This window comes from Miniopterus schreibersii (genome assembly GCF_964146895.1).
Source record: "Miniopterus schreibersii genome assembly, chromosome: 2".
In the NCBI taxonomy this organism is placed as follows: domain Eukaryota; kingdom Metazoa; phylum Chordata; class Mammalia; order Chiroptera; family Miniopteridae; genus Miniopterus; species Miniopterus schreibersii.
This window is the reverse complement of record NC_138102.1, coordinates 71,468,495-71,483,576: the sequence shown is the minus strand read 5'-3', so window position 1 is coordinate 71,483,576 and position 15,082 is coordinate 71,468,495. Positions and strand designations below refer to the sequence as shown.

The 15,082-nt window shown below is 41.0% G+C and overlaps 1 protein-coding gene across 1 annotated transcript in view; it reads right to left on the bottom strand.

Annotated features, from left to right (window-relative positions):
- The window catches only part of TNFSF11 (TNF superfamily member 11), a gene marked incomplete at its 5' end in the record, with an annotated part of 30,435 nt that extends 17,017 nt beyond the window's left edge, over positions 1-13,418 (bottom strand). Inside the window, 2 exons of the mRNA XM_081127886.1 lie at positions 7,120-7,287; positions 13,188-13,418. Coding sequence (XP_080984012.1) covers positions 7,120-7,287; positions 13,188-13,418 — 399 coding nt within the window. The remainder of the gene's footprint in view (positions 1-7,119; positions 7,288-13,187) is intronic.
- Between the last annotated feature and the right edge of the window lie 1,664 nt (positions 13,419-15,082).

The following is a 15,082-nucleotide window of genomic DNA, read 5'->3' as shown; positions in this document are numbered from 1 at the left end:
TTCTTTTCCATCCTAGAGCATTTCTAGCATGAAGATAAGCCCACTGTCTGGTTATTTCCCTCCTTCAAACCATCCTACCTCTTGCCCCAGGTCTCCCCTGAGATTGAGCACATCACAGTCAATAGCCCCTGGTTAGGCAAAAGCAGTAGATGGCCTTAAAATTGTAGGAAAATTCTGTGGGTCTTACTTCAGCTTTCCCATAAAGGCAGCTTTTATAAATGCTAGATATGACTGGGGTTGATTGAATTGCAGTTCCCAAAACTGTTATGGCAAACAGAGATGAAATCCCATTGGAAAACCACTACATGACTAACATCTTGATTTGGGAACATCAGTGTCCCAAACCCCAAGTTTCCTTGTGGGTTTACAAGAAACTTTCTTGAGACACATACTCTTATATACAAAGGCAAAGAGATAATGAATGGAGTTTAATTTTTCCCCTTTTTTTTTTTTTTTGGAGGGGGGAGGTGTTTAACCAGAAAGCAAACAAGAAATAATGTCTGTATAACAACCCCAATGATTATAATTTCATAAGCAGCTAAGATCTACTCACATTCTAATTGATTTCTTATGTACTTTAGTTTTAAAAGTGGAAATAGGCTTCTTGTAATAACTGACATTGGAATTCTAAGGGATCAGCTTTACATATAGAAAAAACAAACACTTTATCTGATGAACTTTCTGGTTTTAAATTAATGTTCTTGAATCCACAAAACCTACTACAAACTGCAAATGACGATCCAGGTTTACTCAGAGATCACAGAGGCATATTGTCTAAACAGGTTTTTGGAAGTTCCTCAAAAAGATGCATGCTGTTAAATCTACTTTTAAATTTCTCTCTTTCCTGCATCTAAATAATTCTAAAGTATTTTAGAAACTAAAATATTGACCATTCAAATTTTTCAGGGATTTGTGTATTCACAGAGTTAATTAGCTCTAGCTCATATAGTGAGCCCACTTTCTTGCTTAAACAGGGTTTAGTGAATATCAGAGACTGTCATTGTCCTCTAGAATCCATTCTCTCCTTGTTCCAATGAGCTAGAGGCAATTCCCTCCCTCAAGCCTTGGTGGGCAATGGCCACTCAGCTAGAGAGAGTTTTGTGCAGCCTCCCTGGTCGCAAGGTGTGGTCTTCTGCATAAGCTCCACCAACAGGATACTACTAGGGTGAGTATGTGTCAATTCCCAGGTGCTGCCCTCAGTTTTTCTTTCTCCCTCTCCTCTGTCTGGAAATGACAACAAATAAAGAAGCCACCTTGGTCCCAGAGATGGAAGGTACCTGTTGAAGATGCAGGAACCTTCCCACTAGCCCTGCACTGCTCACCTCTAGATTACTGCATGCAAGAAAAAGACCTCATTGCTCATTGAATGGCGGGGCTCTTTGTTACAGCAGCATAGACTATACCAAATAACAGTGAATATTTCATTGAGGATCAGAACTTGTTAATTTGGGGGTACACAGTTCTTAATATCAGGGGATGTTTGGCATTTACATTGTGAATCCTGCAGGAGATGAGGTTAAGTATGTACTGATCTCGAAGAAATAAAAAAAGAATTTCAAGTAAGAATACATTGTTCAATCATGATGACTCTCTGATCTCAGTCCCCATTTTCCAGTAAGTATTTGGAGGCTCAGAGGCTTACTGGCTCCAGAAAATAGAGTTGATCTTTAAAAATATGGGGGTTTGCGGCTCCAGCCCCTGCACAGTTGAGAATCCACATATAACTTTTGACTCCCCAAAAAGATAACTACTAATAGCCTACTGTTGATAGGAAGTCTTACTGATAATAAAAGCAATCGATTGACACATTTTGCACACTGTATGTATTATATATTACGTTCTTACAGTAGAGTGAGCTAATAAAGAAAATGTTAGTAAGAAAATCGTAAGGGACAATACATTTACAGTGTTTACTGAAAAAAATTCACGTGTAAGTGGACCTGCTCAGTTCAAACCCATGTTGTTCAAGGGTCAACTGTAGTTAGTCAGGAATATGCCAGCAAGACAACTTATTGGTAGTTGGTATTGGCTTTCCACATTCTGGAGTGAAATCGGAGAGTTTTATAAAATTGCACTCATAAAAGGAGCCAGAGCCACGTTCTTAGTTCACATTACAGGCTGATTCGCTATAGCCTGCAGTCTATGGAGAGGTAAAGAGACCTGAGAAAAATGTGACTAAAGGGAGAAATCAGGATGAAGATAACTTGCAACGAAAATTAACCTACATTATTGCCTCAGGCTGGAATGTTAATAATTGTCGATTGTAATGTTGGAAAGACATCAGATAAATGAGGGCCAGGTTTATAACATTCCAAACGGCGTTATGAGTTGGTAATGTCTGTTTTTATTTCAAAATATTAGTTTACAGAGTTCAATAAGTCATCAAACATTTGTTTTTTCCCTTCATTCTTGAGACTAAATTAGGGGTAATATACAGTCTGAGCTAAATGGCTGCTGCTCTCGTCCTGATGGAGCCTGCAGCTTCTTTCCACGATCTCTAAATATTTCTGATTGTGCAGCTCTTTCAGGAAAAAAATTTTAATACTCCCAAAGGTGCATATTTACTTATTTAAATGTTAAGTAAAAACACTCCTGTACAGGGGTTCACAAAAGCAGGTTTACAGTTGTGATGACACGAAACACAACTTATTCTTATATTATTATTATTATTACTTTTCCCCCACACAAACAACTGTAAACCTACTTTTGCCCACCCCTATATATAAGGTGCATTATAAAGCAGTTACAAAAACATAGCTTTTTTAAAAAGCTAATACTGAAAAATGCATGTACATGTAAGTCCCCATGCTTCCTTCCCATGTTCTGGGGGATCACCTTGAATACACTGAACATCTCGCGGTGGCGAGCAAAGTGGTTGTGTGGTTAGTATGTTGATCTCTCTTGTATCATTCTTTCAAGGACCTTCAAAAGTAAGTTTCCGGAGTTTCTTCCCAAATAGGCATCCAATGCGAAATCAACAATCTGGCATACTAATATTAGGAGAGTCACAGCCCCGAGTGCTGAGAACGTGTATTTAGTGCACAACCAGCTGGCTTTCCACTAAGACTGGCCAGGAGGTGTGAGGGCCAAGGCCCCCGCTCTGCTCCTCAGCCTGGCAGTGGCCACGGAGCCTGCCAAAGCTGGGAACAGGAATTGCTTTATAAATCAGACACCATATTTGTACTAGTGTTTTCTTTATTGTCATAGACTGTTATGATAGACTTTGAAAATTGTGGTTGGTAGGGCTGGATCACTAAGAGGCTTCAGAGTTCTGTGCTAAAGGGGAAAAAAAGCCAAGAAAACCCAGCCACAAACAAAAAAGGGGGAAAAAACAGCATTACTTGTCTGACCAAAGACGGGCTGGGTAAACACACTTTTTGCACACATACAATGTGATATTGTGCTTATGTCTAGCATTTGTTACCACTGGATGGGCTGATCTCTCAATAATGACTGCAGCCACGTAAGTAATTTTGCTTCACCGGTTCACTCAATATCTATATTAGAGCTAAAACTAAGGTACAAACCTACTTATAAATGCCTGATACATCCATCCTATTTTCAGCGTTGGCAAGAGAAATGAGAAATCTGATTATCTTGGCAAGATGTGTAGAATGTCACATTAACCAATAATCCTTATCAAAGGATAACACATTTGGAAAAATCATTACTTGGCAAGGATAAGACAAGTGTAAATCATTAGGCAGAGGAGAAGTTTTGGCAAAGTGCCTGGCACAGTGTGTGCACTTAAGAAACATTGGTTGATTCTAATGATAAGTATGGATAATGCTCGTCTCCTTCCTAAAGATCCTCTTGTCTTCTACCTCCAAATATGCATTAATATTTCATGACAGTCCTTATCCTTTAAAAAGTATTACTTTTGTAATATTATTACCCATGCTTAATAGGTAAAGTCCTATAACGCTACAAAAACAAATGTGAAATTAATAAAATAAAGATCTGCTCATTCTGTGAGTCACACTAACCTATCAGTACAATTAAGGCTGTGTGCCTTTAATAAGAGCAGTTAGCTATTCCTGTACGCCCACAAATTTTTCTCCTTCTGGCTTGACAGGTACTGAATCTCTTATAATTAACGCTACTCATTTGGAACGAGGCACCCTGTCTCCAAAAGACTTCTAAAACAGTAAAAATTCTGCCATTATTGCTCCAAACTGGTTTATCATACTATCTTGGCAGTCGCTTAGAAAGCTCAAAGGACATGCGACATCGAACAGGGGCGTTGTCATGGGCCAGGTAAGGGCAGAGGGGTTCCCTGAAGCAGCAGCAGGTGTTGCTGGACTGCCAGGGAGCAGCGCTTGGCCACCGCGTGCTCCCTCTGTCTGGGATTTGTTTTCCCGTAGGATATGAGAGAAGGTTATTACTTTTTAATAAATTATAAAGTTAGTAAATATTTGTTAAAAGATTGCAAATATTGCAAAAACAGTGACAATTTCTTGAAAATTGTAAATAAATTGCCCCAACACCATTTTTCAATAATTCAAACTATGCCCACTGATTTAAAATCATTTTATATTGTATTATGTACACACATACAATAAATTCTACTCCAAGGTCAGTGTTGTCTTTCATGGATACAACTTTGCATAATTACATCTTTACATTATCCAATCCAATTTTAAGAGCTTCTGTAGAGTTTCCTAGTTTTACTTCCAGAAGTTTTGTACATTCCTTATTAAGTTTATTTTTAGGGATTTTTTAAAATGTTATGAATAGACTCTTTCATTTATATTTTCTGATTATTGTTTGACATGAGGGCAACTAGTAATTATTATTTATTAATTTTTACAAACCATTTTATTTTGCTTATACCTTTTCAGTTTCCTATGAATTTTCCCAAGAATACAATCACATGACATACAAATTCTGCCTTCTCCACATATACATATTTTCTTATTTCATTCTTTTGTGTAATTACATAGCTAGTACATTCTGAGTGGTAATTAACATGGGGACACTGGGCATCTTCCTTGTGTTAAGAGAAATGTCTCTGTTTTCACCATGAACTAAATGTTAGTTTGAACTGTCTCAGGTAACATCAAGAATCTAGTTTTATTTTCAAATAGATTTTAAACATCAGAAATAAAAGAAAAAAATTTGTCTATCACTTCTTAGTGTTTATGAGTTAATAATGTTTTTATCCTTTGACCTATTAAGATGAGCCATTCTTGCATTCTCAGATAAATACTAATAGTATCTGTTCTTCTTAACATTATTTATTTTCAAAATCATCTGGGCTGATCTTGCATATTTATTTTTCCAGAAGAAACACAAAGAATAATTTTTAAGACTAAGCCAATGGAATTGAAAGTTTCCTTTCATTGTAAGGATATACAATCTGGGTCAACCTAAACAGAAAATGAGAAAACAATCATTTACCTAACCAGAATTACCTTAATTAGGGATTCAGTTATGAACTAATAGATTACTTCTAGTACATGTAAATAATTGTTTGTAGATAGATTATTAAGTATTTGGGAAATAGAATAAAGAGCAGACTAATGAAAATGAAACACAAAACAAAACAAAAATGAATAGACTAGCATATTTGTTGTTACTATACTTCAAACATTATAAGGAAACAAGATTGAGTTTAAACCCACATTTTAAAATATGCATCTACTGCATAAAGCTAAACACCTACACATTAATTATAATGAAAATGTGACACTTATAAGCAATCTGTTCTTATAGATATGAGCAATCTGCATTTTATGGATTCTATGAAGCAATTTTTTCTTTACATTTTAGATGCAATCTGAAATTAAGATGCAACTAGAATCTATGACGATTATGTTTAATTTCTTAGTCAACATTTTTTTCTTTCTTTGTGATGCATGAAATAAGAAAGTCAGTTGAAAATTGGTGGTGCCTTAGATTTGGTAAAATAAGTAAATATCACCTTTAAGGGTTATACAAACAGCTTCATCGCCCTACCTCTGCCTCTAACACAAATCCTCTTTTTCAAAAATACTATTACTATAGCTCTGGCCAGGTGGCTCAGTTGGTTGGAGCATCCTCCCATACACCAGAAGGTTGCAGGTTCCATCCCCGGTGGGGCGCATGCTGGAGGCAACCGACCGATGTTTTTCTCTCTCCCTTCCTCTCTTTCTAAAAAATTTTTTAAAAATCAATAACAATGTATCCTATTACTATATATGAATTTTCAAAAAAATAAACTGAATTCAAATTCAATTTAGATTTAAGAAATTTGAGAACTTGAGGATTTACTCTCAGATGACTGGAGATAGCCCAGGGAGCTGCAAACTAGAGGCTGGGATATAAAGGTGGATGCCAGAATCCATGCAGGTGTGCATGCACTGGAGTCACGGGGCTCTACCCAGTTTTGGGTAGAGTCAGTAAGTAAAATGATTGCAAGGCTGATGAATTTTCAAGTGACCTTATCAAGGAAGGTAAAATAGGCTGTTAATACAGTATTTCTCAATCAGAACTTGGGCATAAGAGACGTCGCTGGTGTTCTCTGTCCCATGTCCTCTCTTCTCACCCAGCTCTCCCAGAAAATCAGAAAATGGACACATCACATCATTTCCTGTTCTCCTTGCTGACCTCTTCAACACAGATGACAACAATGGACCAGTTACACTTATTCTCAACAGAGCCCTGGATCAACACATGTAGAATCGGAGATCCTACCATTACAAAGCAAAATATAATGGAAATAGCTAGCAGAGTTCTTTGACTCGAGGGAATGGTTCTAGGGCAGGGAATTCAAACTAGCAAACTAACCCACTGACTACCACAAACCATCTTTGTCTTCCTTCCAAGTGTGAATTTCAATCTCTTCTCTAAAAAGGAAAAAGAGAGAGAGAGGGAGGGAGAGAGGGAGAGAGGGAGAGAGAGAGAGAGAGAAAATAAAGAAAGAAAATAGAAAGAATATTTCCACGAACATGAATATCTCTGGTCACCATATTCAACCAACAACTTCAAAACAATTCTGCTAATTCCTTAAAACAATTCTCTTAGGCTCTTTTACAAATTCTTTAAAAAGAACAAAGTCAATAGCACTTAGCCAGTTTTAATTTCATTATGAGTAGAATCAACGAGGGCCCTTGACTTACAGCCTCAATGTGAACTCACCTTTCCCACCGCTGCTTGAAAGGCCTGTTTAATTCTCTTACACGAATCAGGTATTAATTTTGTGTCTTGACTCTCCAGACTTGTGTCTTGCAAATCTGTGTTTTCGTGGAGTTTGAAAATTCTATTAATGCAGTGAGTGTCATCTTCTGATATTCTATTGGGATCCATCTGAGAAACAAAAAAGTAAGAACATTAGAGTGTTTAATATTAACCATCCTGCTATTTAATAAAATGTGACATAAGAACAAAAAATTCATTTTTCATTTCGGCAAGTCTTTATGTTCCCAATAATTAATAGTTAATACAATTACCCCAAAATTGTTAAAAAAACACTGACTTCATTTTTATAAATTTATTTTTAATTGAATTTAGTGTGACATTGGTTAACAAAATTATATAGGTTTCAGGTAAAACATTGACTTCGAATTCATTTTTATGAGTAGCTATCATCCTCAACACAAGTGTACACATGTGATTCATGGGGAAATTGTCAAAATCGTCTGACAGGGTGAAAGTCCTCATAGAGAACAAGGGGTGTCAGGGAAATCCTGTGGTCAGTGCAGGTAGAGAAAGCAGCATGCTAGAGGGGATTGTGACGCCCACTTAGATAGTCAAAGCATGAAGCCTACATAAATCAAATGAAATTAACATCATCTTTAGCCACCATGTTTGCCTGGTCTCGTTCCCAAAATAATGTGTATTTTAACAAGCCAAAGAAGAGCAAGAGAAATCCATTTCCTAGTCCCAAAGAAAACCTAAAGACAGAGCATAATTTTCCTTTCTGTTGAACCTCTTACCAGTGTTTCTCAGCCTGGAGTGGTGCGGCTGTCAGGGGTGCCTGGGAATGTGCGTGGGTGAGATTTGGTGCCACTTGTGATGAGGAGGGGTGCATGGGGTCAAGCAGGCCATGGGGCCATATCTACTGAGGGGATGATAAAATTCTTGTAATGCAAGGGATTGTGCCACCCAAAATATCCCCACCAGGTTACTAGCTGGTCATCTGATTAAACCAGGTGTGAGCACAAGCATTTAAGTACTACTCTTTTCTTAAAATTCTCTGCCTACTCCTTCCAGGGCTCTGACAAGCCTCTGTAGTGTTTCAACTGCCAAGTAAAGGGTGGAGATAATTAGCTACCACTTGTTTTAATAATAATAGTTTAATTTTTTGTCCTTTTATTTCAAAAATTCAAGGTACTTCATGTGCATTTACTCATTAGTAGGTACAGACTAGATGAAAAAAATGAAAAATTACAAAAGTTTACAGTAACCAAAACTCGGCCAATAATACCAAGTCTCCATTTGGAGGTTTAACTATCTTTTTAAAAGTAATCAGATAGTTGTTCAAATTTATTAAAGAATCATCAGATGTAAACTGGAAAGTACCCTGTCCACATCTGAAATTCTCAAGATGAAACGACAGCCTTTCAACAAGTGTGTGTCCACTAATATAAATTTTGTTATTCCAGTCTTGCAAAATATAAAGATTATCTAAAATCATAGGAAAGGGATCACTCATAAAGCAAAATTATCTGCAATCTATATTTACTTCCATATTTTCTTTAAAATAATTATTATAAATAAGAATATGTGAGGTTTTATATAAGGAAAGCTTTCAATCACGTGTGTGTTTGTCTTTTTTTAAAAAAAGCTCACTTATGCCAATGTTTCCCACAAAACCAGGGAAGCCTGGGCAACTGATATGAAAGTCATTGAGTTCAGACCTCAGGAAAGAAGAATCATGCAAGGGCCTCAGTAGGCTCACCACCAGAAAACTGCTGAGCTATAGGAACAATATGGTGTCAGTGAGGAATGGCTGGTAACCTTAACATTGGGTCAGCTCAAGTCCTGCCAACAAGCTCTTTACTGAAAGTGTAGCCCAAACACCTGCAGCGTCATGGCTCAGGGGGAACTTGTCAGGAATGCAGAATCACAGCTCTCCCCATCCCCCTCCGCCCACTGCCTGGAAATCTGCATTCTAGCTAGATCCCGGGTGATTCTGATGCCCCTTAAAGTTGAACAAGTAATGCTTTAATATGTCAAATATGTAAGTATAGATTATCTGCTATTAAAGTGACTTCAAATTTCCTTGGACACCAATTTTAAAATGTGTTCACAAGTAACAATAATTAGTTTCAAAATACTGCAGCACCTAATAATGATTAATGCTTTGAGGCAAAGAAACATAATGCAAAGATTTGGTCCCCTCTCATTAAATTGGAGGGGAGAATCTCATGCCCAGGTCCTCCCTCCAGTTTAATCTATACTCCCAAGGGTAGGGGCCAGCCGAATCTCTCCGCAAGTGTTCTAATGTGCAGTTGAGAACCATTCTTCAGAATGTATCTTGTACCCCACCTATCTCTTAACAAAGGAGTCTGGATAGAGAATTTGCATGACTAAAACATGATACTTTTTAGTCTATTTTAGTCACTAATTAGATAAGTCACATATTACAAATTAGAAATGGATATATATCTACTGTTGCAGAAATCTGAAAAGCTTTTTCAGAAAATTAAACATGCCAGATACTGGGCTAGATGCTGCAAATAAGACAGTGAGAAAACGGGCAGTCCTTACCTTCACGGCACTTACACTCCACGCAGAAACCCAGAAATTAATTTAAAAATCACAGTAAACTTAGTTACAAATGAGTTCATTGTACCTAGAAATGTCAGAAAAGATGAAATAAATCTTGAATTTCTGATTTAAAGTGGACTTTTAAAACGTATTTATTAGATGATGTAGTTCATAGGAAATGAACTCAGTCATTTCAAAAGAACTTTCCTGAAATTTAATCATGTATAGGGTTAAATGAGGCAGGATGCTTGACATTTGTGCTATTTCGTTATCTGTTTTTACAAACAGGCAGCCTGCACACCTCTACATCAGATTTTCAGTAGTGACTGCTCTCCTATTTGAGGAGCAAACAGCCAGAGAGGTTGATGTGCCTATTGGGGGGATGGGGGAGGGAGTTAAAAGGGCAACAGAGACTGAGTTTTCTGAAAAGCTTATCTCTAAACTTTGAATATAGTTGTAGGGATGTTTTTAAAAGTGCACATACATCTTACAAGCAACTTTTTGGAAGTTTTTCTGTGTGTGTGTGTGGTTTTTTTTTGTAAACCAAAGTATGAATACTATGTGGTAAGTATATGGCACAAGCCACATACTATTTTTTTCTTTTGCAAGGTTGGTGAGTGAAATCTGCACTGGATCTAGTGCTCTTTTTTCTACATCTAAGCGCTGGCGATATGCAAACATTAAGGAGGCTGATTCATTTTTAACTATGCAAACATAAGTTGAGAAGAAAATTTTTTAAGTCACTGTAATTTTTACATTATTTTGGGCATTCTTTTTAAATGCATTTAAAAACTAAATTAAACTGGGTTTTTGTTGTTGTTAAGGATTTGTATGGCTCCCCCTCCCCCCTTTAAACAAAAACAATAAAACTGGCCCCTTTTTCTGTTTTCTTTTTACTGTAAACTGCAATGTTACCTGATACTAGATGATTTCATTCTAATTCAAATGAATTCACAAACCCCAAGCAGTTGACCCACAACTTTAGTAGAAGTCAAAAAACTATCTATTTAGTACCAAGTTCCAATACAAAAGAGCTAATATATAAGTGTAAATGTTAAATCAGTGACAGGTCAAACTGAGTCTATCCTCTTAGTGAGAACTTTGAAAGAAGGCCTCCACCATATATAAAAGTGGAAAAAAATTGTAGAGTGAACTCCCACATACCCATCATGATCTTCAGCAATTGCCAAGGCATGGCCGGTCTTGTTTCATCTCTAAATAATCATTTCCCTTCCCCTACCCCCTCCACCGTTATTCTGAAAAATTCCAGACATCATAGCATTTCATTTGTAACTACTTCAAAATGTATCCCTAAATTATTAGTTGTCCTCTAAGCATCAGACTTAGATATCATTCTCAATAAAATGCAACCAGATCCAGCAGTGTATTCTTATGAACACATTGCTCCTAATATAACTTCTTTACTGAAGGAGATGACCTTTTAAAAATGCAATACAAAATTGGGTTCAGAGTAATGGTTAATATATTTTGCATAAGTCTTAGAGAAAACCAATTTTCATGCCATTCAGGAAAATTGTACCCAGAAATATCATGACATTACATTCTCCAAATGAAAATTTCCTAGCTAGGCTAACTTACCTGTTTACTTTGGAAAAGGGCTTCACTGTTATCCATGTGACATCAAGACTACTAAGTTATGATAGGTGATCATGAGAAGGCGATACCCCTCATCCTGCCAGACCATCAATATTAAGAATTCCTACCAAGAACTAAACAACTGTAATAAGAGCCCAGCAGGTCACTCTTTCCTATGTGGCCACACCAATTTCCATGGTTCCTGCCAATCTAAACTGCTCATGGTCCTTAGAATTCGTTTATTTCCTACTATTTCAGTGCTGAACGCTCCACTATTACTGCTGTGAAGACGTCCTACACCAAAGGAGTAAGAAAAGATAGGTAGAGATCTAGGGCATCTTCTGGCCCTTTTCTGAACGCTGCTCTCTTGCTGGACTAAGAATTTTAAGTCTTATGTTATAGGCTTCTCCCTTACCTGGCACCATGCCATGCACATAGTCAGTAGACATTGTATGTTGAATAAATGATTCTTAACTCATATTCCACAGCATTTAATAGTGCCATGTGCAATGCAGGCACTCAATACACAAGTATTAAAGGGGAGGGGGACAACGGACTGGATGGGAAAATGGATAAACCACTCATTCTTGACTGCAGCGTACTCCAATGAAAGAAAAATATTTCATCACTTTCATAGAGATTTGTGTTGCAAGGAAACCACTTAATGTTGTTCTTTTAGAAAAAATTATTTCAATAGATTTTTTACTACACAAACACAAATTTTCTAAAGTTTTGTTAATATTATTTCTACCTTTGTTTTAGTAGATAATCAAACTAGTTCTATAAAACGCAAACTAGTAGGTAATGACAACTTAACAGAAAGCCTATGATGTCAAGTAATGGAGTTCAGGACTCTGGCACATGTCAAAAAACCCATACAACCCAAGCACTGCCGTGTTTCCACGCATCCAGTTGGGTTTAGTAATCACCTTTGAATCTGAACACCAATGAAGTCCAAACCCAACTCTCTTTTCCCATAAAAAAAAAAGAAAGAAAAAAAAAAAGAAAAATGCACAGTCAGCCCTCCACTTCCTCTGAGAAAGAGTTCACAGCACCAGACAAGAATATCTGAATGAATCCAACCAAATGCCCTGCAATTTCCAAGAAAACACAAGAGCATAAACCACCAGAACGCGTAATGTTACAAACTTACCCCTTCCTTTCTATCTCTCCGCAGTTCCAAGCTGTCTTCCTCATCTTGTAAAAGGCTATTTGCTAAAATGTACCGAGGCTAGGTCAGGGGAGAGAACTTCACCATTACCCGCGCCTGGTCCCTCCCTCGGCTCACCTTGGTGGGGAGGCGCGTGGGTCCTGCCCTCCTCTCTCCCCGCCCGAGAGCCCGGTCGCGGTCGCCAGACCAGCTTCCTCGGGTCGCCCTGTCATTCGGCCCTTCTGGCAACTCGGGCATCGCCGCCCGCTGGCAGCGCGGACCCGAGCGGACCTGCAAAGCGGCCGGCCCGGCACCCAAACCCTGGGGTGGGCGGGGAAGGAGAGAAGGGCTCGATGCCGAAGTGAAGGCGCTTTTCTTCCCCGCTAAATAGGCAGAAGTTAATTCTTAGCTCCCAGTGAGAACTAGAAGGGCGGTAAAACGCAATCACTTCCAGAGGAGGGGCGCGGCCAATGCTGTCTCGCCGGGGGAAATTCAAACGCACCGGGCCAGGCGCGCTCAGCCTCCGCGCGCCCCGGACCGCGTGCGTGCGCGGGGAGCGGAGACCCGCGCGGCCCGCCCCGCGCCAGGCTGTCCCCGAGCCGGCCCTTCCCTCCGTAGAATCACTTTCCCCTCCGGAACAGGCAGGAGCTGGCGAGCCGCGCCGGGCGGCCGGGCTCAGTTTCCCACACGCGGGAGGGAGGCACGAGGTGGGCGCGCCCGGCCCGCGCCCCGGGGGGCGAGCACTCACCTGCGCTCGGAAGTACAGGAACAGGGCGACGCTGCAGACGACCTGGCCCAGCCCCAGCCCCAGGAGGGCCACGAACATGAACCGGGAGGCGGCGGCGGGCTGGTGCGGCAGGGACGGCGCGGGCGGCGGCGGGGCGTGCAGGGGGCCCTCGTGCGGGGCGCCGGGGCCGCCGCTGCCCATCTCCTCGGCGCCGCGCAGGTACTTGGTGTAGTCGCGGCTGGCGCGGCGCATGGCGCTCCGCCCGCTGTCCCGGGCGCTCCCCGCCTGCCTGCTGCTTCCCTCAGGGGCGCGCCCGCGGCCGGCTCCGGAGGCGGCGGGCGCGGGGCCAGGCGGCCGGGACGCGGGGCTCAGAGCCGGGCGCTGCTCCTGGGCGCGCGGGCGAGCGGGCAGGGCGCCCGGCCGCCCCAACTCTTATAAACCGCCCCGAGCGGCCCGGCCCCGCGAGCCAATCAGCCCCGGGCGAGGCTGCCGCTTCCACTCCCCCGCGGCTCGCCTTCCTTCCTTTCGCCCCCCTTCTCCCTCTCCTCCTCGCGGAGAGGCCTCCTCCCCCGTCGGGCCCTCCGAGGGGGCGGCTGTGGGCTGCTGCAGTGGTTACGCAGACCGCTTGCCCAGCCTCAGCTGCCTTTCCCGAGGTCCAAGCGACGGACCCGGGAGAGGCAGATGCCACGTCTGGGTTAAGGAGAAAGACGACCTCAGACGTTGCTCGGGCAGTTTGCAGTTCTGAGCCTCAGTCTCCCCTACAGGACTTAGCCAGCTGGAGACCCCTGAGGGCCCTTCCTCTCTGTTTCTCCTCCCTGTCCCTCCCACCCCACACCCCCCAAAAATAAATCAGCAAGGACCATCCTCAGGGATCCTGAGAGTGCAGTTTCTATCATGGTTCCAAATATAAGTTCTGAATTCGTATTTTGGCAGACAGAGAGGGCCAGAACCCCTTTCCCAAATCCCTGTTTCCGCTCCCTCAAAGTGGCTTTGAGACAGTCAGGCTTTGAATGTGGCAGCGGGAAGCCTATAGACACCAGCTCTAACTTTAAAAAATAGAAGGGTACAGAGAGAGGGGTAGGACCCAGTAGCTTCATATATACAATCATACAGGGTGTCCCCCAAAAATGTATACACACTTTGAATAATTATAATTATAAAAGCAGTGTTTATTAACATACATTTCATTTTCAGAATGTAATAGAATCTATAGATATGGTGTGTATGCATTTTGGGGGGACACCCTTTATATTACGTTCTTACACAGTTCGTCATGTGCCACCCAACTGCTTGGCAGTTATTTCCTTCGGTACCCAAATGATAGGAGTGGTCTGCACCCCATGTAGGCGACCCCAGGAGGGCTCATCCAACTGTCCATCAGGAAAGACGGATGTTATACAAAGCTGGTGGTGTCGTTAAACATTCGTTTCATTGCTAAAGAAAACTTTCCAGGACTTTTTAAAAGCCTCTATTCAGAATTGTGCCCATGGGTGAGAAAATGAAAACATGAACATTGCCCACAAATTCTGATACATCTTCAGCAGGAAGTAAAGGAGGTTCTGGCCAATTTAAACACCTAGAAAAACTTCGGATGTTTCCACTTTTCATTAATGCTTTTTTCATCATGCTTCTTTCTGCAGGGTTCTCTAATGGGCTCTTCTACGGGCAAGGTTTATCACAAATGACACGTCTCTAAGTTGTTAAAGCTGGTGATCTCAGCTGAGCACTTAGAACTCAGCACACACTGAGGGAGAGCAACCAGGTTGGATAAAAAAGCACCTGTACAGCCCGGCCAGTGTGGCTCAGTGGTTGAGCATCAACTAGGAGATTGCCATTCGATTCCCAGTCAGGGAACGTGCCTGGGCTGCAGGCTTGGTTCCCCGTGGGGAACCTGCAGGAGGCAGCCGATCAATGAC